Source organism: Colletotrichum orchidophilum, assembly GCF_001831195.1.
Source record: "Colletotrichum orchidophilum strain IMI 309357 chromosome Unknown Scaffold_37.1, whole genome shotgun sequence".
In the NCBI taxonomy this organism is placed as follows: Eukaryota; Fungi; Ascomycota; class Sordariomycetes; order Glomerellales; family Glomerellaceae; genus Colletotrichum; species Colletotrichum orchidophilum.
In genome coordinates, this window is record NW_019172993.1 from 146166 (window position 1) to 168217 (window position 22052).

Below are 22052 nucleotides of genomic sequence, written 5' to 3' on the forward strand. Positions count from 1 at the left end.
TTGTATGGGCTCAAAGTGAGCTCTTCAGGCGCGATGTCTCATTTAAGAGGGTGAATTGCTTCTGTTCTTTTTTTCGCCCTTGTAGTCTTCACAAATCGACTATTGTGTAATAGACTAGCTACTTTTTAAAGTATCAGAACTTTGATGGGAATAGCGTTGAATAGTTTCAAAAGACAGTTTACAGTCTTGTCTAGAGCGATTCGAAGGAAACCCAAAGCCTTCATTAACCAGAACACACCGGCGACTGGATTTTCTCAAGGTGAAATGTTAAATCCGAGGAAAACTCCTCCTGGTGTGTTTGATGTTACTAAGAACTTTATGTGAATGTACAGTTGTTTGAAGACAAGACCGCACCAACATCGCTCCATGCTCAGACAGCCTTGACAACGTCTCGTCTTAGAATTTTACATGCAGTATCATGGCGACTCTGTAGAGGTCCATTTATTTATTCTTTGAAGTCATGTAATTTTCTATTTATCCTCTTCACTTTGGCGGTGATATTTAGTGGAACATGTTCTCTCAAAACCAATGGCCTAGTAGGTTTTCCAGAGAAATGACGTTGACTGAAACTCAGATAATAAGCCTAGCGATTCGAGCCAGTAATGCACTCAACTTCATACTATTGCAACGTGATGATTGGAGTTCACCTCATTAGCTCAAGCTTGAATGACGACTTCACAACTTCGAAAGATATTAGGTACCGAAGTATCAGCTACCAAGTTGACCACGACACCGAGCGAAAAATCCCTTCGATGAGTATACTAGGAGTCTATGACCTAAAACCGGCAACTCTAACATTCAGGCTCACCTCATCATTTTGGTTTGCGTAACAGAACACTATAGCTTCCATAATGGAGCAGATGCGACGGCATCGGACAAGGTAAATCGCGCTCCAGTCTCATGGGGAATCAGCACTGCTTTTTCAATAAGACCGAAAATTCACGTTCCGTGAAATGGGAAACGGGGGCTGGGGGTTGAAGGGTGGGCAAACGAAACCTGCAACATCACAATGCTTCGGTTTGTGATCAAGATAGGAGCGGGATTACACGTGCTCCCTCACTCTTGACTCCAACCTGCATGCATCTCAGCTACCGTCATCCGCAACTTGGATCAGAGAGACTGAAAACTGCAGGTAACTTAAATCACTGCAGTGAGTGACTATTACACAACTAAGGGGACTATCGCCAGCAGTGAGACCGGCTTTGTGGCATTTCTCATCGGCAGCGAAGTCGACTTCTAGGAATCAAATTTTATGAACAACCATCCGGATTCGCCAAGTTTCTCGTTCTTTCAGACATCCCAATTGATTGCAAAAAAGTTTAACATCGGTAGAGTCTATTTGGGTGGCGGAGTTGATTCATTCTCGCAACACCAGCACCCTCGATGCCTCCGAAGTTTGAACTATTGTTGGACAACTAAACACATTTTGGCTCCCTCCACGAGAACAAGAAAAGTTTTGAACCCGAGTAAATGACCGAAATCTTATCAAACAGACGGAAAGGTTGAGGCTCTTACTCCTTTATTCGTCAAAGATGACCATCCATGTTTCAACCCCGGCAATAAATGCTTGAATCCCAGAGAAAAACTGCGTGCACGAGGCTGTATTTCTAAGTTGCGGCCTACTCCTTGATAGGCAGCCAAATACGGCGTGAGTGGTGCTGTTTGGAATTTTGGACATCATTGAAGCGTAATCCCGATTCTTTCGACGACAACGCAACCAGGGAGCATCCAGGTCGATGCTTCCCGAGCCCCAGTAGCCCATGTTATCTACGAAGGGATCGAAAATTGAGCGAGGATATTATCCAGAGGCTGGACGCGCGGTGTGGGATTTGACGAAGGTGGAGATAGTGGTGGAATTTCTCTCCAAACTGGCCATACAACAGGGAAGATGAGTGAAAAACACTAGACAGCAGGAATTCCAGAACTTAGACGTGGATTTCTATTTCCGCAGGATTTTCAGGGTCTGGTCAACCAAATCGGAGTTTCCGATTAGTCTCTCCAATACCACGTCAGTCTCATTGAGCCTGTTGAAAGTGCAGCTATATGTGACTGAAAATTCCGGGAGGAAGGCGGAGGAAAGGCAGAAGGAATCGGAAGAATTAGGAACTTATTGCACGCCGAGCGTTCTTTTGCGAGAGTCACGACATCAAACCCTAATGTCACACTATTATCCTGGGTCACCAACAGCCCATAAAACGGAAGCGCTGTTGTAGGCGGAGTTGATAGTCAGATAAAAAATACTCCATATCTCGATTTGTCATTGTTGGTTTACGTAATCACAGGGTGATTTGTTCGATCGAACCGTGGTGACGAAGGGTCAATTACTCTTGTATTGATCTCTGCGTGAAGTGGAAAAGAGAGGTTCCAACCGTTGGTTGGATCGCCGGTCAAACGCTGATATAGAGACCCTCAGATGGTCCCTGCGCTGGCGCTGACTCGAGGTCGAATTGGGCTTCCAATCCGACAGTCATATTTGAACTCCCTGTAGCGACGCGTCAGTCGAGGCAGACTTCTGACGCCAAGCTTTCTCTCCACGATGCCAAGATGATGAGAGGTAGAAATCCATCTTTCTCCCCGCTGTGATTATCGTGACAACTCATTTGGGCTCTGTCGGTCAAGCCCCTTGCCCCGAGAGAATCTGAGCTTACTCTTTCATTACTCTCGTGGATCCCCCCCAAACTCAATTCAATGTACCTGAGAAGGCGCGTGCGCTTTTGATGCTTTCTAACGACGGCAAAATTCTTATCCAGGTATGTGCTCGATGGCGTGCTAAGTCATATTTTAACTCAATTCTTCTACAACGACCCCTGGATGTGGGCCGAACAGCTAATGACATTAGCCGGGTCCTCGACCATGTTATGTATCGAGTCACGTCTACTTTTTACCATGTCTCGTTACCTAACTTGAGTCTGCTTGATCGGACACTGTGTACGGACACCCAGGGCGTCAAGTGACTCGAGGCACTGTGGCTACAGCAGATTGATTAAGCAAATATATCCAGGCACGCATCCTCGCCAAATCCTTCACTTTGACATCCAGCTGGAAACACACGGTATACGATTCAGTCTTTCTTTCTACGGGTCAAGGACGGATTCCTAGGTAGCAAGGTAAGTCAGATCAGTGAGGATTCAGACAAAACCTGCGGAATAATATTTTTACGTAAAGTAGGGGAAATCGTTGGATCAAGCAGAGAGCTTAGCATGTTGTGATCTGTCTGCCCGGTATTCGCAGCTACACGCGAAGAGTCCACTATGATGGAGGCACAACTTATCAGATCTTTGAAAATTGGCCCTTTGGGGCGGAGATTGTGGCTCGGAGTACGATGTTCGTCGATGTTTATCAGTTTTCGGTCGAAAAATCCATTGGTGTTGCTGACGAGCAAAATCTGATATCTACCGAGGTCCGACGTTGGTCAAGGATCCCAATCTGAGGTCTGGGTCTAGACCGTCAACTGACATCCCACGATGTTGGATAGATAGGAGTTCGGAGATTCTCCGATTTGCTTGAGTCAAAAACTTCGCCACTGAATCTCGCGATGGAGGCGCTTTGGCGGCCAGCCACGGTTTGGAAAAGAAGACAGAGGACACTTGCAGGTCATCCGCCCAATGGTGTGATTCGAGGTTGTTCCCTGGATTCTCGAGTCGCCTCCGTATCATCCAGCCAATCGCCATGAAGACCTCCAACACTTTGGTTCCCTGCTTTTGACCAAAACGGGCAATGCTCGAGCCATGGACATGGGACTTGACTCAAGAGCCTTCGTTCCCCTTTATTAAGCTTCTCCGTAAACTACATACCGCGCCCTAACGCCCGAGAGCTAAAGACCCATATTACACATCCGAACTGTTCGCAGCAACACGTCAACATGGATGTTTCCGAAGGAATCGCAAGTTGTGTCATGCTAGGGCCGAAGCTGATTGGCGGAGGAAATTGCGACTCGCAAATTGCTCTAGTGTGAAATAAGCTCTCAAGGTCCCAAACAGACGGGTCTCCCATTGCGGGACACTCTTGTCAACGTTTGCTGTTGCTTTTCAATCCGAAACTCCGACCAGATGAGTGCTCATCCATCCAATAGATCAAACTAAACTAGTGCCTACCATAAAAAGACTTCGGCTTTTCCGTCCAAGATAAAAGCTTCTTCCAACCTGGTTCGCCAGGGTGTATGGCGGGTCGTCTCCTGAACTCAACTTCTCGACTTTGAGGGTTAAGCGTATCTTTGTTTCTTGATGCATTACCTGACGGTGTTACCTTGCACAACGTCAACCCATGACACGAAGTAGCCTCCACCGGGTTTATTCGGGCAGAGATTAGCAGACTGCGCTGAGTCATGCCGGCAGGCACAAAAGTGAAAGCGGGACACGTGCCTCGCTGTACCACTCTGGTTAGATTGCCGGCGGCTGATCTTTTCTGTGTATAAGTCAAGTTCCCCTGCTGGAACTGTCAGGTACCCGATGTTACAACGGTCAGCCCTGGCTGAACATACCGGGGTTTGGATGGTGAGCTGCACCCCAATGAGCTAATTACTTGAGATGATCCATACTGCCAAACTCTAAATGGCGGACGCTGAGGATGAGCCAGCAGGGTGGCAAACTTGGCCCCCACAAGTAATGCTTGTCTAGCGCAAACCATGTGGCGAAACCGTTGCAAGAACAAAGCTTTAACGTTCACCGACTCAATGGCTTTCACTCTGACATAGGGCCGGGAATGCTACGCTGCAGAAGTTTGACTCGGTGATGTGATGGCTGGAAGTTGGTCGGTTTATCGGAGCCGAAAGTGAGGAATACTGCTTACCCGAACCCATGCCGTCAATCACAATTGATGATGGCTTCTTGGCAACGGTATGGACCAACCGACCCAAGGCTGTTGAAGCCCACTCAGAAGCTCCCCAGTTTCGCTGCGACGTCGTATTTGCTGCACGAGGGAGGAGATTACGGAGAGGTCCCGGCTATGGGTTCTGTTTTCCGATGAGAGGTAGTATTCCCCAAGGCGGCTCGGGAAGCCAAGAATCGAAAGCCGACGTCGTGATTGAATTTGGTGAACTATAGACAACAAACAACACGCAATTGCAGACACCTCGGAACGCGGTAACGGAAGGCTTCGGCGAAAGGGTCTCGGAGTTAAAAATTAGAGTGTGGGAAAACGGGTGCGGCAATTTGGCAGGCCCCCCCCCCCTAACGTCATTTTTGGCTTTTTTGGCTTTTTTTAAACTTTTTGCCTTTCTTGCCTCCCGGCGTAGCTTAAGTATATTTTGAAAGTTCGCGAAACAAATTGTGTAGCCTACATGCATGCGGCGAAAACGACCAAGGTCCTCCTTTCCACACTACAACAAGGGGAAGGTCATCAAGGTCGGTAGAGATGATTGATTATAGTTATTGGAAACATGTGCCGGTAGGTACCGGAGATATCTACAATCGAAAGGAGTCCCAGCCCAACCTCATGGTATCAAAATATGTGCAATCCATGAAAACAAAGTGGTATCTCAAAGTTCCGTCTGTCGTTCTTCCCCAGGATCCAGGCGACTTTAGTCGGCCTCGGATCCCTCAGCGCCACACTTGTTGCTGCAGTAGTATTCCAACTCGTCACCTCCAATGTGCTGGGCAGCAGAGTTGCAGGAAAGACCATCCTAAGAATGTCGGGTCAGATGAAGACCATGATTGAGAAAGACCCAGTCTGTGACTTACAAAGGTGCAGTCGGGGCACTGATCCCACTTCTCATTGCCAGTGTTGCGGTTCTTGTAGAAATTACAGGCGCATTTGGTCGCGTCAGGCATGATCTCGTAGTTCTTGCTCCAGGTGTAGCTGACACTCCAGCCACTGCCGCCAACGGGAGATTCAGATCTGTTCTTGACGCAGAAGCCTTGGTAGTGAAGTCTGGCGGTAACGCTGCAAGGTTGACTGTTAGTATGTTGAGGAACGAACAATCAAGGATCCGGGGCAAAGGCATACCCAGCGGCAAGGATGCCGAATGAGAAGATGGAGGAGAACTGCATTGTGGCGGAGGAGTCGGGACGTGCTTTGGGAGCTTGGACTTGAGAGATGGAATAATTTGATGGTAGAGATGAAGAGTGGAAGGTTGATTTGTGGGTAGAAAATGGGAAGTTGAAATACTTGTATGGCGGTCACATAGACAAGAGCAAAAGTAAGCTGAATTCCGATGACTGTCAAGGTGATCACATCTCTTGAGGTCTTTATCATCGCGTCTTGCCTCATCGAGTCGTGCCCAATCTAATGGACACTGACTATTGGTAATTAGAATTGGATTACTCTAGGGCAGATGAGCTCGCATCCGAAGATTTTGGTGAACTCGCAAGTTTCGGTGTAGATTGGAGTCATGATAACATCAAGTTACCCGCAAAAGAGGCTAATGACAGGCCATCAAGCTCACCCGCGTGATGAGAAGCTGAATCGTGCACTGTCCGACTTGCTATACTTGATAAGGAAACTGGCGACACAGGTATGGAGCTCAGCCCGGGGCGTTGGCCCTTCAGTCGGTGTCTCGCTCCGATGAACGGAGCTGATCTTTACCCAGTCAAACGGCGAATTGCATACACATGCGTGCAGAGAATGTTGGAATGCGGGTTCCCATTCACCAGAGTGATCCTGCCCTCAATGACACGAGGTGGGTTGTGCAATCTACCTGGGTCTACAAATCATGACTCGCAGGGTTGATTGTGATTCCCAAAGAAGGAAGACGCGAGCCAAGAACCCCAGCTTTTCGGACTAACACCGCCAGAGACACGACGGGAACCAACATCACAACGTGATCACGTTCCATTGCAATGGTCTATCAATCAGAGATCGCAAGATGGTCTCAAACATGTGTATAAAGTCGCAAGATACTCCCGAGTCCTCTTGGCATTTTCGATCCCCATCCTCATCAACCCACTCCTCTTCCTCTTCCTCTTCAAACACGCCACCACCACCGCCACGCAACACCACACCTGTTTCAACATGGTTTCTTTTCGCCTTCTCAGCATCTTGATGGCCACGGCCGTCAGCGCCGCTCCCTTGTTGGACGAGCGCGATCTCAACCTCACCAAGTGGTCCCCCGACCGCAAACTCAACGGCGATGAGATTGTCCTCATCGGCAAGGACCGCGGTAAGTACAACGCACACCAAAAATATTTTGCAGAAGAGAGGCTTTTACTAACACGAACATTGCAGAGGAGGTCATCCAGGTCGAGCAGTGGCACAAGCTTCTCGAGTCCGAGGGCATCCTCCCCGAGGCCCCCGAGTACGACCACGACTGGATCGCAGCCGGCGCCAACATGAGCGCGCTCCCCTACGACCCAGAGATCCACGGCCACGGCCCCCAGAAGCGTGACTGCGCCCACACCTTCTCCTTCGTCACCGACAAAACGCAGCGCTTCGTCGACTGGGACGTGCAAATGTCCCCCGTCGTCATTGGCCCCATGGGCGGCATGGACGTCACCATCTCAAAGTCCTACTCCGTCGCCGACTCTGTCTCCGTCTCGGCCGGCCTCAGCCCCACAGCCATCAAGAGCTATCTCTCCGCCTCCATCGGTATCTCCTACACCCGCACCTGGACCACCACGCAAGGGTACCTCATCCGCGGCAACGTCGCCCAGGGCTACACCGGCACCGTCGTCTCCACGCCCTGGACCACTCGCCGCTACGGCCGCGCCTTCCAGGGCTGCCCCGGCAGCCTGGCACAGACCGGTACCTGGACCGCCGACAGCCACGAGGAGGGCTCTTACGAGGGCGTCAGCTGGGTCAGCGGTGCCATCACCATGTGTATCAAGCATCAGAGCGGCATTCCTCTTTCCCGCTGCCACGGATCCGGCAACTTCAACTAAGTGTGCTCGGAAGAGTGCCTCTGTGCTTTTTTTGGCTGCAAATAACGCATCATTACCTGCGGTGGTGTAACGCCGACGGGGCTTGGAGCAGGGGCTTCTTCGATATCCTTGCCCGTGTGTAGCGGCGCGATTAGGTTAATGAGGGATGAGGGGAATTTGGATACCCATAGTTACTTCTTCTTCGCACATACACACATGTATATCTTTGGCTGTTCATAGGTTTTGAGACGGATGTATTACGACACCAGTCGCGCAATGGGTTCCAATTGACAGAGATGGTACGATCTTTTTCCAGCTTTTACATGTTGTTTCTTGTGACCTTCTTCCATGGTAGCAACATGCTTAGCAGTATTTGCTCCGACAAAATGTGCCGAATTGGGAAATCTCCCAGAATGGCTAGGGAACTCCCGGGAATTAAGTGGAGACAGGTACCCGGCCCCGCTCCAGACCCGGCGCCGTCAGCCGAGCCCCGGATCCGTGATATTTCGGACATGGACGGACAACGGCAGGAGCATTGCATGACGAGAAGTCAAGCTAAAATAAAAGGTTTTGACATTACTAGACAGCTACCTGTACTTTCCCACACCAGCATGATCTCAATTGGGAATCCCTTTTAGGAAGAAAAGCACGCCCAAGCTTGAAGCGCCTCCTCCCAGCCCGAGTCATGACGTCAGCCCTCATCATCATCGTTGTGTCACGTCAGCGCAGTGACGCGACGAATATGCGCCAGACGTGTCTTTGTCATTGTCCGCGTTCCGAAAACCACATGCATTCAAACACCTCATAACCCTCTCTCCCTCACTTCGCCTCACATCGTGCTCCTCTCTCTCACTCTTGCACACGCAAATCCTCGTCATTCCTCATGCACTCGTCCGCCCGTCACATTGCAAAGCGGATCGCAACACACCCCGAAACCAAGTCATTCGCAAAATCTATCCAGAGAAACATGGCGTCAGGCACCCCCTCCGCCACGGCAAAGGCGCAAACCGACGCCGACGCCAACGGCCCCAGCTTTGAGTCGATCGGCATCAAGAACAACAGTATCATTCAAAAGTCCGGGGTATCATTATCGCAGCAGCAGAAGGTCTTGGTCGGCAGTGTGCTGGATGTATGGATTATCCCTGCCTGTCTACATACTCCCCCACCCCGCTGATCTCGGCTAATGATCCCCGAAAGCTCTTTGAGGGTAACCCGACGCTGAAGCACTTATCCCTGTGGTCCAAGACGGCCACTTTCCAGGATAACATCACCGTGGCCGAGGGGTACGACAAGTTCGCCGCGCAATGGTACGGTCTCCCGGCCCTCTTCAACCCCATCCAGATCCAGTCGCACACCGTCACGTCAGCCGGTAACCCGATTGAGCTGGAGTTGAAGAACAAGTACACCGTCAAGGGCATCAAGACGGAGCAAACCATGGAGAGCGTAGTTCAGATCCAGGTCGGTGACGACGGCAAGATCGTAAAGGTCAGCGACAGGTGGAACAATAATCTTCCCGAGGGGGCCTTCTCCCAGGTACGTAACGCTCTCCATGTCTCCGTTGTCAAAGCCGCCAAGACGCTTGCGTGGATTCTGGGACAGACGGGCGTGGCTGTGTTTTGTCGAGTCTCGCTGTGGCGGCCCTTTTGGGTAGGCGGTATCGGCATCCTGGGGTGACGTTTGCTGACTCTCGCAGGCCCTCCGCAAACTCAATGCTGTTACCGTGCCGGTGTTTGTCAAGGTTCCTAAGACGGAGGAGGAGGACCAAAAGTTGAAGGCGGAGCGCGAGAAGCAGTAAGGAAGTTTCTTGATACAAGCTTCCGGGGAATTGCGCCCACGTGTAAATCAATCGATCAAAGGACTTGTATAGTATGGTAAGCCATCTAAATTCTTCGATTTGCCGGTGAAATAATTTCGGGCTCATGATGGCCTCTCCTCACTCTTGGTGCGTTGTACATTGATGAGAACACGGTTGGTTTCAACAGCGTTTGATGCTCTTGGTAGTATGGTATTTTGGCAACAGACCGGCTAGCAACAGTGTAAAAGGCAGAATGCGGGATGATCCATGTCTCTTTATGGTTCTGTGGAGTTCACTCTCCTTAACAACAATGCTACCGTAGCAGAGCACTTTAAAGGAATACAGTATGGCTCCACTACTCACGGAAGAATAGTTGTATCCGATAGTCTACGAGCCAGAACAGCTTACGGGCCAAGGAGCTGAAGCGAACCAGGTGAGCGCTTGGCTCCACTATCTTCTGTTTGTACCTTCGCTCGGAACCTATGGGGTCGGACGAGCAAAGCCGCTTCATTCGCGAAGTGCACTGGTATAAGTGTCTTGCTCCAGCGAACCGTTCGTCCAGCATGTCGTATCTGCATTTGGTCTATATCGGGGGTTTATAGGCCCCCCCACTCCAAAGATCTTTGTACCAACTACTGAGTGTCACGACTCTCAACGCCCTGATTTGGAATCCAACCGGAGAGATCGCGTGCCAATGATGTGGTGCTCCAGGGTAGAGGTAGTTCGACGGTACCAAAATGGTTATATCCCTCAGCCAGTCCGGCAGGATATAAACCCGAGGCTGGCATCATTAATCTAATGAACACGCGTCGAAGTCACTGCCAAGGCAAGGATTGACCATCCTATGTTTGGACACAGCACACGCAAAGTGAGCATACCAAGAGACGGAAATGAATACGTAAAGGTGGATTAGCGTCTCTGCTAGTTTTCATGATTATGTGTTCACAGAATTCGCATCAAAGAGATGTCAGTAACCTCCTGTCCACCATCTCGAATAGGTGCTATAATCTGAGCTCTTGTGTCAGTATTATTCTGAACTTCGAACAGGCCAGACGCGCAACAATACCTCTTTGCGTGCTGATACCGAGCTGCTCAGCCACATTGACGTATCCCTCACGGGTAATCTTGCCGCCTTTCTTAATGTTCTTCACCATGTCATCGTCACCCTGCCAGACGCTCCGGCAATATGGACACGTCACGTCGCTTCCGCCGTAGCTGCCGCGACGTTTCGTTGCAGCCCACGTCTCGAAACACTCCTTGTGAATGTTTTGCCCGCAGGCTGCGCGGCACCACACAATAGTCTCCTTATTATCGGACTCGAGCTCGCAGAAGCAGATGGGGCAATCGCCATCAATGGGTTTTCGATTCTTATCTTGGGTATCGTCGGCTGGGGTATCGATGGGCGGGGCCTTGTCGAAGATCTCCTTCAGTTCACTAGGAACCAGGGCCAATTGGTACGTGTGTTCGAATTTGGCGCGGAGGACTCGAGACATGACCTGGTTACCGTTAGATTTGTCCGATGGAGATGGAACACATTTGAGGAAGATCGCACATAGAGCCAGTGCTTGCATTGATTCCCCTTCATGGAGTGCGGGCAGCTGCACGACGGGGTCTGACCAATCTTGACGGTGTACACGTTGCCAGTAGAGCCGGTCAACTCTATTTCCTCCTCGGGCGCATCCGGGGTCCCACATCGTCGACGCTCGAGGACATAGAAGCGCTGTGTCGTCGCTCGATGGTAGACTTCGTGGAAGCTTTGGGGTGGTTTCGGTCGGTATCGACGCAGGCGCTTCTCGCCGGTACTCGCGCCGGCTGTCTTTGGTTTCTTTACCTGACTTGGTGATGAAGATAGCAGTGATGCGTCGTCCGAGGGATCGGCCTTTCGTTTGCGCGTCGGCGAGGGTGTCGCCATTGCCGGCTTTGTTGTGGGGTTTCCGGCGTTCTTGGGGTAGCCGGGCACGGAGCGGGTCGCTGCTGTTGGGGCGCGGGGTCCCGCCATTGCGATAACGAGGGGTGAATACAGAAAGGGGCGTCGATGAGGGGCACTTGCTCGGGAATAAGGAGTTGGGCGCTAGGTGGTCGCGAATAATTCGATTATCTTCGCTGGGGAGAAGAAGAATGAGAGGAGTACCGGCGAGGGAAGGACGGGGGCGATGCGCAGCTTCATACAATAGGCAGACTTTGGTAATACCTTGATTGGCAAGAACCTTATGTAGAAGTGGCAAGAGCAGCTCTCGGCCCGCAACTTCCATCCCCAACCTGAGATGGAACGAGCCTTCCGATGACGACAGGCACGGACCTCAACAGTCACACGCCAGGCACGCGAGATCATGTGACTTTTACTCACCTAACCCATAAGCATCAGGTGACTCAAGGGAAGTGCTAACGGATCCGACATGGACCCGACAATGTCTCGATCGCCTGGCTCATTTGCTTGAACGATGCCGCCCAACCGCTTGCGATTCGGTCTGTAGGCCATGCCCTTGAGGCCGAGAGACCGGCCATGCCGCAGTTCGTAATCCAGCGCCTCTATGGCTTCCTGTGCTACTTTTGAACGTTCCCGTCTGTTGCATCATTGCCGTTGATCCTCGCCAATACATCGAGGGCTTCCTCTTGTCGGTCTTGGTGAATGAGCCCTTTCAGAGATTCGGGGGCTAGTTAGATGAGTATCAAAACGAATAGCGGCGGTGCAGCTTGACTGATGCTGGGGACCCTCCACGCACAACCTAACGGTTGAGAGAAACACTAGTTTGAGGCGAAGACACATTAGCCAATCACTCGCCACACCGGAAGAGGGCATATTGAGCAAGACTGGATAAGATCTCAGCAGCCAAAAGAGCACCGACAGCCCAGCACGAGAAGGAAAGGCCCAGTGCCAAAGACCGGGCAGACGGCGCGGTCGATTAGCATGCCGGTAAAGGGTAGGATGAGGATAGCGCCCAGGAACATGGCGCAAGCATTGACGTCAGTCGGGGCTGTATGAGATGAAACTACTTTTGATTGGAAGCCATCACGTCTAGGGTTTCCGTTTAGAGATGTGTCGTACGCAGTTATGACTGAGTCGACAACGCATAAGGTTTAGACGGCGGACAAGTCCCAGGCCGTTGCGGAATTGAACTCGGGTGGGAACACTCTAATACAAAGAAATTGATCCATCTTCTATTGATCTAAAATTCCTCCGAAGCCTCAGGCGCTCCATTTCAGGATGAAACATCTCCAGTAAAAGTGGCAGGTTTCCGGTGTCTGCGACCAACCTCTAGATCAAACCCATCAAAACGCTGACACCCGCCCATGCTCGCTCCCCGCTACGACCCAGGGAGCGCCTAGTCAACAACGTCTTCTTGCCTCGCTCCGGAGGTTGTGATGGAAAGATAGGCGTAGTGTCACGATAGAGTGGTTGAGAGAGCGGTCGGCGCAGAAGAATGTGCCATGTGAATTGATGCTATATCAAAAGGCAAAGTGTTATTCAGATGGCAGAGATGTCGAGGTCATGGACGGAGCCAATCGTTCCCATGAAGATGGAATCACGTTCACACAGTATCAGGAAAAGTTGCGGCAAAGGCACAATGAAATCGTGACGAGATGGCCAAGGACATTCTCTTGTAGTTCCCACTGTGCCTGTTCACCTAGGATCATACTAGGTACCTGCCACCAGCCAAGACGTGTCTTTGAGCAAGAACGTGCTTGAGATGATCATTAGACCAAATATCCCAATAGGGTGTTGCTGCGCTCCGTATTTGTATTCGTAGCAAAAGAAAGGGATGGTTGCTACTGTAACACTACCAGAATCAGGGCGACTCTTGGTCCAACATTATTCCTTTGATTAGCCCAAAGAAACGACATGTCATGTCGAAAGCTTTTGCTTCACTACATATGTGTCGCCTGAAAGCCCTCCCTCGGACTCCATGTTCATTTCTACAAATACTCGTCCAATGCCAAATGTAATACTGCAACCAAACGAAGCCCACCATCTATCCTCAGCTCATCCATCCGTCAGTACATGAGCAAAAAAAATGCTCTTCACCCGCCTCTTCTTCTCAGTCTTGGCTTCGGCTTCCCTCGCTCTCGCGGTGTGCTACCCATCCGGAAAGCAGAGCATGTACGACAAAGACCCGGGTATCCTCGACATTGAAAAAGTTTGCAAGGGGCTGGCTGGGTCTTACTACAGACACCAGGCCAGACGGGCTTGCATAGTTGACGAGAATCGAGTCACCTGGGGCTTCGAGCTCAAGGTGAGATCATTTACCCAATCTTGACAGTTTTTATTGATGAACACTCGAAACACGCGAGCACCTTGCCAAAGTCCCATCTTCCACCATCATTCATCGCTAACAGTTGATTTTGGTCTAGTTCATCGGTCTCGATATGAACCGTGACATTGCCGCAAAGGAGTGCATGAATGGGATGGACAAGGAGGCGACATGCGCCTACGGCGGTATTCATTCGTACTGGAATTGGAGATACAAGTAAGCGCTGGTTCTTGCCTGGTCCCCAACTCACCCTCAAGTTGCACGTTCCTTGACTACTCCTGTTTCTGTCTCTAACTTGCATTTCCCCTTACAGAGCTACTCCAAACGTCGGCACGGATTGTTATCCTGCGCCTTACTGGAAGCCTCTTCACGCCTATGATCCGCAAGACAATCCGGATGTCTTGAGATGTCGCCAGGCTAAAGGGGGTGTATTGAAGTGCTGGGACGATAAGCAGTCTATTCCGGCGCAGTATTAGGGCAGAGGTCCTAGTTCGCGGTGATTGCAACGTCGATCTAGAACCATTTTTCGTTCCTGTACATATTTCGACCGCAGCACGACTATATATCTGGTGGCCAGAGTAGCACAGTTGATAGCCGCTTATATTAAAAAGGATTGGTATCATCACAGTCAACTATGTAAACGGTTCATGAAACCTTGCAGCAACCCTGGGCTTTAGAGAGAATCGTTCAGCCTAGGTGGTTCATCTTGAACTGCAACCCCACTGTCGACCCAGCCAAGCTCTGTCGTGCCTCTAGTACTGGAACCTCCATCGAGGATCCTTGTCGCCAGGCCAATCCTCCAAATCCCCAATCGCCTGAACTTCGGGCGCAATCGCCTCGCGCCTCTTATTCTCACCCTTCAACACAAAGTACAAGATTCCACAGACAATAATATTCGCCAAAAGATACCCCAACGCAAAGGAGTGGCCGACAATGTACCTCGGTCCATCATTGGCGCGATACAATTGCGTACCCAGCACAGCGCCCAGATTACCAATGGTGATTTGCATGGCGTTGCCCACCGCGCGCTTCGTCTGCCCAGAGACGTTTATAGCGGGCCAGGAGAGCACGAGGGCGGTGGCCGGGTAGATGCCCGCGGCGGCGAAAAAGGTTCCGAGGTACGAGACGCCCGGTTTGCGGGCGGGATCGGAGTTGGCTAGGAGGATGATGTAGCCGATTGCTGCGACGGCCGACGATCCCATGATGAAGAAGGCGCGGCGGCCGGTGCGTTCAGAGTAGATCGCGACAGTCAAGGTTGTGACGAAGGCGAGAGCGTAAGGGGGAATGGTTAGCAGTTGGGCGACTGCCGCGGTGTATCCCAGGTTCTTGATGATTGTAGGCTGAGATTTTGTCAGAGGTAATTTCTCACAGGATTTAGTGGAAGTTGTGTGAGGTTAACGTACGATGAACAGAGAAAACGTGTACAGCGGCAAGCTCATGGTGTGAAAGCCGAGACCGTACAGCCAGCACTTTGGGTCCTTGATAGCATCCATCACGTTGCTCCACGAAAATTTTTCATTGTGCGTGGCGTCGCTGTCGGAGGCGAGCCTGGCTCTGATGAAGCGGCGTTCCTTTTCAGACACAAACTGGGCGGTGTCGGGGTAGTTCTGGATGAACCAGTATGCGCCAAACGCAATGAGCACGGTTGCGATACCTTCCTGCTCTAGTTGTTAGTCCTTGCTGTTCCCCGAAGCGAAGGGATGCGCCAAACGAACCAGGATGAAGATCCATCTCCAGCCATTGTCCCATACGACCCGCATGTGTCCGATGCCCCATGCCAGGATACCGCCGAAAGCGCCGGCGAGCGAGGCGGCGCTGAAGAAGAGAGAGATGCGAAACTGCCTCTCGCGACGTTTGTACCTACAGAACTGCAAGTTAGATCGGTGTCGTTCACGAATCTCGGAATGATTCGAACGTACCACATTGAAAAGTAGTACACCACGCCGGGGAAGAGACCACTCTCAGTGACACCGAGGAAGAAGCGAGCGACGAAGAACCCGGCCATGTTGGTTACGATGCCCATCAGCGTCGCGACGATGCCCCATGCGATTGTCAACGTCGGGAGCCAGAATCGCGGGGTGGTCCTTTTCAGGATGATGTTGCACGGAATCTGCAGGTTTTAGCAATCTCTCCATCCCCGTTCAAGCGTCATCGCCGAGCAACTCACTTCAAAGAGTACGTAGCCGATGAAGTAGAGAGTCAGACCAGTCAGATACTGGTTTCCACCTGTAAAATGTCAGCTGCGCAGTTCATAATTTTTGTATAGACTCAACCCAAACGAGAAAAGTTGTACATACTCATGTGAAGATCATCCGTGAGGCCCTCAATTCGAGCATTGCCCACTGCGACGGTATTAGCACCAGCCATTGTCGCGTAGTGCTCTCGTGAGTCTCACCATTGGATCGGTCGAGGAACGAAAGCAAGTACAGAATGCCGACGGCCGGCAAAAGCTTGAAATCAAGTCTCCTCAACAGCGACTTCTCGTTGACGGCATCCTCCTCCAGCTCAACCTCGGAAGGGCTCTCCGTTCCGCTGATATCGTTGGCGGGCGCATCCAGCGCCTTCTCAGGCGGGGGATCCTTTTGCGCGCTCATCGTATACCACCAATATTGTCTTGTTCTCGATTGATCCAGGTATATGATCGTGGCTGCTGCACCTGCCTCGTCGTTCAAAAAGGACGAGGTCTCAGCTTTCGCTCGGTACCAAGAACACCCGCGCTTTTTTCGGCTGAAGTCGAGTTTCTGAGGTCGTTTGTGGTGTTTGGAAAGGTAAAGTTTGCGGCCGCGCGCACGGCTTATCAATGCGGACCCCAAGGAGGACGCGGACCAGACTGTCGGAGCAAAGCTCTGCAACGCCAACGAGGGAAAACAAGATTGGCGAGTAGATTGCTCGAGTGGGCTGGCTTCCTTTCCTCTTTGAGGCGTTGTCCGTTGAAACCTAGTAAGTAGACACCTCGCTTAGAGCTCTTGCTCTGTGTCCAACGTTTATCATCCCTTCCTCGGTGCAGTTTGACAGCGGTTCTCACTGTCGTTTTCCCAGGGCCCACATGGCATCATCGATCCATGATGACATTTCCCCGGGGGGGAATGCCGTCGCAGGCGGCAGGTCACCACTGCCGGGTGGATGGCGCCAGCGGAGGTGGATGATGAAATTTGTTTAGGGTTTGCGTGATTGGTCAGTTTGAATCACCTCATGTTGAAGTCGATGGCGACATTGCCGACTGGGTCCTTTGGCTTCTCAAATGGGCCCCAATCTGGCAACTGAGTAAGAGCCGGTGGATTTTGTTCAATAGCTTGGCTCTGCTTGGCAACTCTAAAAATGACTCCCCACAGCTCACTGATTCAACCAAAAATCATGTTTCTCCGCGCATCTGCCGGTTGTGGCTTGCATCGTGCCGCCGGGCATCTGCTCGCCAAAGGCGGCAACTTTTCCGATTTCACGGAGCCGACCGGTCGGCGAAACGGCCCCACTTCTTAGTCTGGTTGACCCGCTTTCCCTCCGTTTCCCGGTTCGGGCTCAAGTGGACTAGGTACCTCGTGTCTGATTGAACGACGATAGCGACCTTCCCAATAGTTTCTAGTGTTTGGCTATTTCACTCTAAATAGCTTCTTTTTTTTTTCTTTCTTTTTTTCTTCTTTTAATTTGTCACCTCTTTTTTACCAAGAAGCCCGTGACAGATTTCACATACCTTAGGGAGAATCATCGTGGATCAGATGCCAACCAGCCAGTTGCTGGAATAATTCGCGCGAATTGAAGCACGCATCATGGAATGATTGGCACCAGAACAGCTTCCAAACTCGAGTCTAATTTTGTTAGCCATTATTCCATATCCTTTTTTGGTTCGTTTTCATTTCCTTTGATATATTCAAACGCATGACTGCGCCGAACATCGAGCTGAGGAATAATTCTATACCAAAAGAGTATTCTATCCATGACCAACCAAGAAAAACTATTCATTCATCACAAGCGTCTGTTGCACCCCACCCTCCCCAACGAATCTTGTCCTCGAAAAAATTATGGTCGCTTTTCCGTTCACTACGGAGTAGAAGTCATGTGGCCAACCGCGCTATGAGATTTAGATGTAGTAGTCAATATCGAAGGCGACGAAAGTCTGCCCGTTGGTAGGGGCGGGCAGATGTTAGAGAGGCAGCATTGGACCGGCTCCTTGGCGGAAAGCTTGCCGAAGTCGACGGCCTAGCCGCCGGTGGTCTCCCTGCAGAGCGCCAAGCAGGCGCCCTGGGTGGTGATGCCCTCGCGGCTCAGGGTAGGGGTGGAACGGGACCTGCGGGGGTGCCGCCGCAGACGCTGGCGCGCTTCTTGGGCTACTCCCTGTTGTTGTTGTTGTTGTTGTTGTCGGTTTTGGCACCAGTGTTACTTTTTGTTGGCGCCGGTGTTGCCGGTGTTGGAACCAGTGTCAGTCTGAGTGGGAGCGGCGGTGGGGACGCCGGTGCGATCTTGTGAAAGATCATGAGGTTGGTGTTGGATTGCTGGGGGACCCGGGAGGCCGGTACAGCGTAAAGGTAGCAGAGAGGGATGGTGTCGGAGCGGGCAAGACCGAAGACAAAGGACTGGCGGCCGGGGTCGGCCTCGCAAAGCTTCTGGCAGGCGTCCGCGGTGACAGCGACGGGCTGGGAGCGCGGTTGGACGTTGGCGGTGGTAGGGCTAGTGGGGCAGGGTTGCAGACGTCGCGGATGGCGAGGGGGCCGGCCTCGGCGACAGCGGCGAAGGCGGGTATGGCGGGTATGGTGGCGATGGTGGCGATGGTGAACGGCAATTTGATTGTTGATGGTGGTGGACCATATTGATGGTGGCTCTTGAAAGAAGAAGTGTTTGAAGACTGGTGGGATATGAAGAGCGGGAGTGTTGCTGAGAGAGCAAGATTTGAAGAGTCAGAGATGCTTGAGAGTGATTGAAGATTGAACTGGTTGTTAGTCGTGAGGGAAAAGAAAAGGTTGTAATTTGGAAGGAATAAAGGTCTTCTTTCACGGTCGACTTGAGCTCTGCTTTTCAGACTTCCCAACTACGATGTTCCGAGCCTGACTATAGACTCGACTGACGACCTATGACAGCCTGTATAATCTATGGGGAGTCTTGCGACGCATTGCACGAGTGTCTTACATAGCCAGTCTCGGGAAGGCGTGGTGTGTGAAGCAAATGTTGAGGACCGACATCCCGGATATCACTCTGTCGACTTTGAGCCCCTGATCATCGTCAGGCAAGGTCCAAGAAGCGGCTCTCGAGAACTGCCGAGAAGATTTCTGCCGTCCAATGTTCTTGTCTCTTTTGTGCTACGGTAGTATGTTTGACCTTGCCATAGCCTCACGAGGTGGCAGGTGTAATCCACGATATGGGCGAACCTGGACGTTTCAAACCATTAGTCTGGGGTCTTTTCATGCGATCGAAATTCTCTTAGAGTCCTTACTGGCGGGTTGCTGCCGACTGATGGCTGAGAGGGGAGACAACAAGGTCTCCTGCGCTTGGGCTTTTCAACGGCTGAGACTTGATAGCCGGGGCAAGACCGAGGTCGGCGACTCCTTTGGGACTCCTTGGGACAGACTCATGAGCCTCGAAATTTATGAGTAGATAGTCAAGACAGCACATGGTAACCAAAGTGGAGGTGGCTTCTCGATAACTTGAAAAGCGAGCGTTCCATCATGCGCAGTCAAGAATCTGACCTTGCGGTTCACCAGCCACTCTCGACGTGGGGACCAACAGGAAAGTTTGGATGCCAAGCAGGAGGCTTGGTCCCAAGAAAGCTAGAAGCTGGCCCTGCCGGGCTGCTGTCAACGAGGCGCTGCAACAATACTCCTAAACCATCAGGTACCAGAGATGTGCAATGATATGCCCGAGGACGTGCAGAGATGGACGGGGATACCCCTGCCTCGCATCCTGTCCCATGCTCTGCGGCTCCCAACGCTCTTATTCCCCCACATTCCAGAAGAGTGCCGTTCCGGGAAACTGATTCAGGGGGTAATGGTGCGGGTTCAGGGGTAAGATTTCCGCCCGGCACCGCCACGACGCAGAAACTTCCCCTTCTTTTTGACTCTTTGGGGCCTGACGAGCTCTGATTTGCGTGGGTACCCCTTTCCACTTCCCAAGCGAAGTGGGTTCACACCGTAAGGCGTCCCCGGTGCTGATGCCCCAACAGAGCATCCAAGACCGGGAATCACACCCAATCCAGTATTTGACAGTCCCTGGAGTACCCTGTCGCAGCAGCTGACTGGAGGGAAACCGAATCCAAGAATATGCTTGCAGTTTCCTTCCGACCCTTTTTTGTCGGGGCTTTGTGAAGCTGAGGCCCTGAAAGAGGGGGGAAGTTCTCCCTACGCATATTGCAAACGTAGGGCCATGTCTGTACGGATACTGTAAAACAACTATGAATACGAGAGGTAATAACAAGCGTGGGTATGACGGCACAACATTCCCTTGTTGAACGCGTTGACATTGGGGCTGAAGTTGGCTGTTTGATTTTGACTACCCTCTTCCATACTAAGAGCCCGTGATTTGCGAGCATTACCTAGGGCTGGTGACGATGACGAAGCCATTTTGGGGGCTGAAGAAATTTCCCACAAGGGCAGAAAGACGGCACGCCGTGCAGGTGGGGATACTCTGTGAATTATCACTGAGACAGGGGGAAAACTAGTTGCGCCATCATCGATAAGAAATAAACCAAAATAGAAGTGTATATCTGTGCAGTATTTTTTGTTTATTTTTTATTTTTCGGAGAACTGGCCGGAGGTATAAGCTGAGTTTCATCTAGGAAATGACGATCTGCGCCGAATATCCACGTTTGTCTGCAGCACTTAAGAATTGGTGCAACGCGATTCATGTACTGACCACCTACTATTGTACTCCCAGTGCAACCCCGAAAGAGGCCAAAGCTCAAGTGCATGACGACTTTATCATTCCGACACCATGCATGATGTCGCTCTAGGCGTTACGCAAACTCAGGAGAGTTTTGGTGGTGAATATGATAAGAGAGGAAATGGGTATTTGGGAGGCGTGCTAGTAGAAATGACGCGCGTTTTAGCATGGGGGAAAAAAAATTGCTTGCTTGAGTGGCTCGACGGCAACATGTAAGGTTTTCGGTAGTTTCTCTGTGAATGTTGCGGTTACAATTGAAAATGACACCTTCGTAATCGATGGAAGTTAGAACCAAAGTGCGGCATCATGCAGCATCATGCAGCATCATGCAGGAAGCTGCCGCTTACATAATAAAGTGAGTGCAGATTGTCTCCTTGCTCAGCGAAACGGAATTAACGGGACGCTTAAAGGTTTAGGCACGGGCCGCACGGCACATCTGCAGTGCGGACGTCGATCATGAGAAAGTCTGCAGAATCATTCGCGATACAATGACTCAATTATGAGAATTGTTTGAAAGTTTTGGATCAAGGAGATATTTGGTATGAGGTTAATCAGCTGGCATGGATGTGCGTTCATGAGTCTCAAGAGTCAAGTTTCGATGTCGAGTAATTGAGATTTGTTGTCAAGAAAGCCCAGAGTAGCTGCAATGAGCAAGTCTAACATGGGCTGTTTTGCACAGAATCGTCTTAATCTATCATTAAACATAGCGCATGGTCTGCAGTGGAACGTTTGGTGAATTTCATCAACCACCATCGAATCTCTTCACAAATGAGGGCGGATGAGGATTGATAAGAAAAATGTCGACTCTTCGGAGAATGAAAAGGGTGAAATAGAACGCGCTAACGCACTTATTGCCAATAGTTGAGCGCACAGCAAGGGGTATAATGAGAGGTGGGTCAGCCTCAAAAGTACCTTTGCTTGAATTATTCAAAGACAAGGGAACGGAAATAAGGCGTGTTTATACTGTAGTAAGAAGACACCACGTGAACGGCAAGCAAACAGCAACTTCTACGCTGGTGCCATAGATATCAAGTTGGCGGCAGCTTGTCAGTAGCCTGATACATCTACTACGTATATAGCCAAGCTTCTCAGTGTACTTAGCCTCGTACAATCACGTGGTAGAGTAAAATGATATATGATATTGGGCACAGTCTATTGTGTTGAAAATGATATCTTCTCATCCTGGAAATATCAAGGCTGCAGGCCGGCCTGCAGTTAAACCCCCAGCACGTAATGACATTAGACCCAGTGTATTGTATAAGCGTATCGTCCCAAACACAATCATCGCAAAAGACAAACTTTCAGTCCTGAAAATTGATTCCAAAGAGAATGAATGGAGGTACCGTGTTC

The 22052-nt window shown here is 50.9% G+C and overlaps 7 protein-coding genes across 7 annotated transcripts; 3 read left to right on the plus strand and 4 right to left on the minus strand.

The window, feature by feature from the left end:
• Positions 1 to 5518: 5518 nt before the first annotated feature.
• On the minus strand, positions 5519 to 5987 carry CORC01_05361 (uncharacterized protein; the record flags this gene model as incomplete). Its single annotated transcript, XM_022617004.1, has 3 exons — positions 5519 to 5620; positions 5679 to 5880; positions 5944 to 5987. 3 exons carry the CDS (start codon positions 5985 to 5987, stop codon positions 5519 to 5521), a joined length of 348 nt encoding a protein of 115 aa, XP_022476469.1.
• Positions 5988 to 6948: 961 nt separating this feature from the next.
• CORC01_05362 (uncharacterized protein) lies at positions 6949 to 7814 on the plus strand (the record flags this gene model as incomplete). Its single annotated transcript, XM_022617005.1, has 2 exons — positions 6949 to 7096; positions 7162 to 7814. The coding sequence occupies 2 exons, from the start codon at positions 6949 to 6951 to the stop codon at positions 7812 to 7814; spliced, it is 801 nt and encodes a 266-aa protein (XP_022476470.1).
• A 946-nt stretch (positions 7815 to 8760) lies between these two features.
• CORC01_05363 (uncharacterized protein) lies at positions 8761 to 9588 on the plus strand (the record flags this gene model as incomplete). The annotated part of the gene is made up of 3 exons (XM_022617006.1): positions 8761 to 8922; positions 8991 to 9440; positions 9487 to 9588. The coding sequence occupies 3 exons, from the start codon at positions 8761 to 8763 to the stop codon at positions 9586 to 9588; spliced, it is 714 nt and encodes a 237-aa protein (XP_022476471.1).
• Positions 9589 to 10555: 967 nt separating this feature from the next.
• Positions 10556 to 11587, minus strand: CORC01_05364 (SWIM zinc finger protein; the record flags this gene model as incomplete). Its single annotated transcript, XM_022617007.1, has 3 exons — positions 10556 to 10596; positions 10655 to 11084; positions 11141 to 11587. The coding sequence occupies 3 exons, from the start codon at positions 11585 to 11587 to the stop codon at positions 10556 to 10558; spliced, it is 918 nt and encodes a 305-aa protein (XP_022476472.1).
• A 2014-nt stretch (positions 11588 to 13601) lies between these two features.
• On the plus strand, positions 13602 to 14314 carry CORC01_05365 (uncharacterized protein; the record flags this gene model as incomplete). Its single annotated transcript, XM_022617008.1, has 3 exons — positions 13602 to 13820; positions 13939 to 14054; positions 14152 to 14314. 3 exons carry the CDS (start codon positions 13602 to 13604, stop codon positions 14312 to 14314), a joined length of 498 nt encoding a protein of 165 aa, XP_022476473.1.
• A 276-nt stretch (positions 14315 to 14590) lies between these two features.
• On the minus strand, positions 14591 to 16432 carry CORC01_05366 (major facilitator superfamily transporter; the record flags this gene model as incomplete). Its single annotated transcript, XM_022617009.1, has 7 exons — positions 14591 to 15178; positions 15242 to 15496; positions 15554 to 15698; positions 15758 to 15948; positions 16006 to 16064; positions 16136 to 16180; positions 16234 to 16432. The coding sequence occupies 7 exons, from the start codon at positions 16430 to 16432 to the stop codon at positions 14591 to 14593; spliced, it is 1482 nt and encodes a 493-aa protein (XP_022476474.1).
• Positions 16433 to 18160: 1728 nt separating this feature from the next.
• Positions 18161 to 19009, minus strand: CORC01_05367 (uncharacterized protein; the record flags this gene model as incomplete). Its single annotated transcript, XM_022617010.1, has 3 exons — positions 18161 to 18466; positions 18523 to 18736; positions 18957 to 19009. The coding sequence occupies 3 exons, from the start codon at positions 19007 to 19009 to the stop codon at positions 18161 to 18163; spliced, it is 573 nt and encodes a 190-aa protein (XP_022476475.1).
• Positions 19010 to 22052: the final 3043 nt, after the last annotated feature.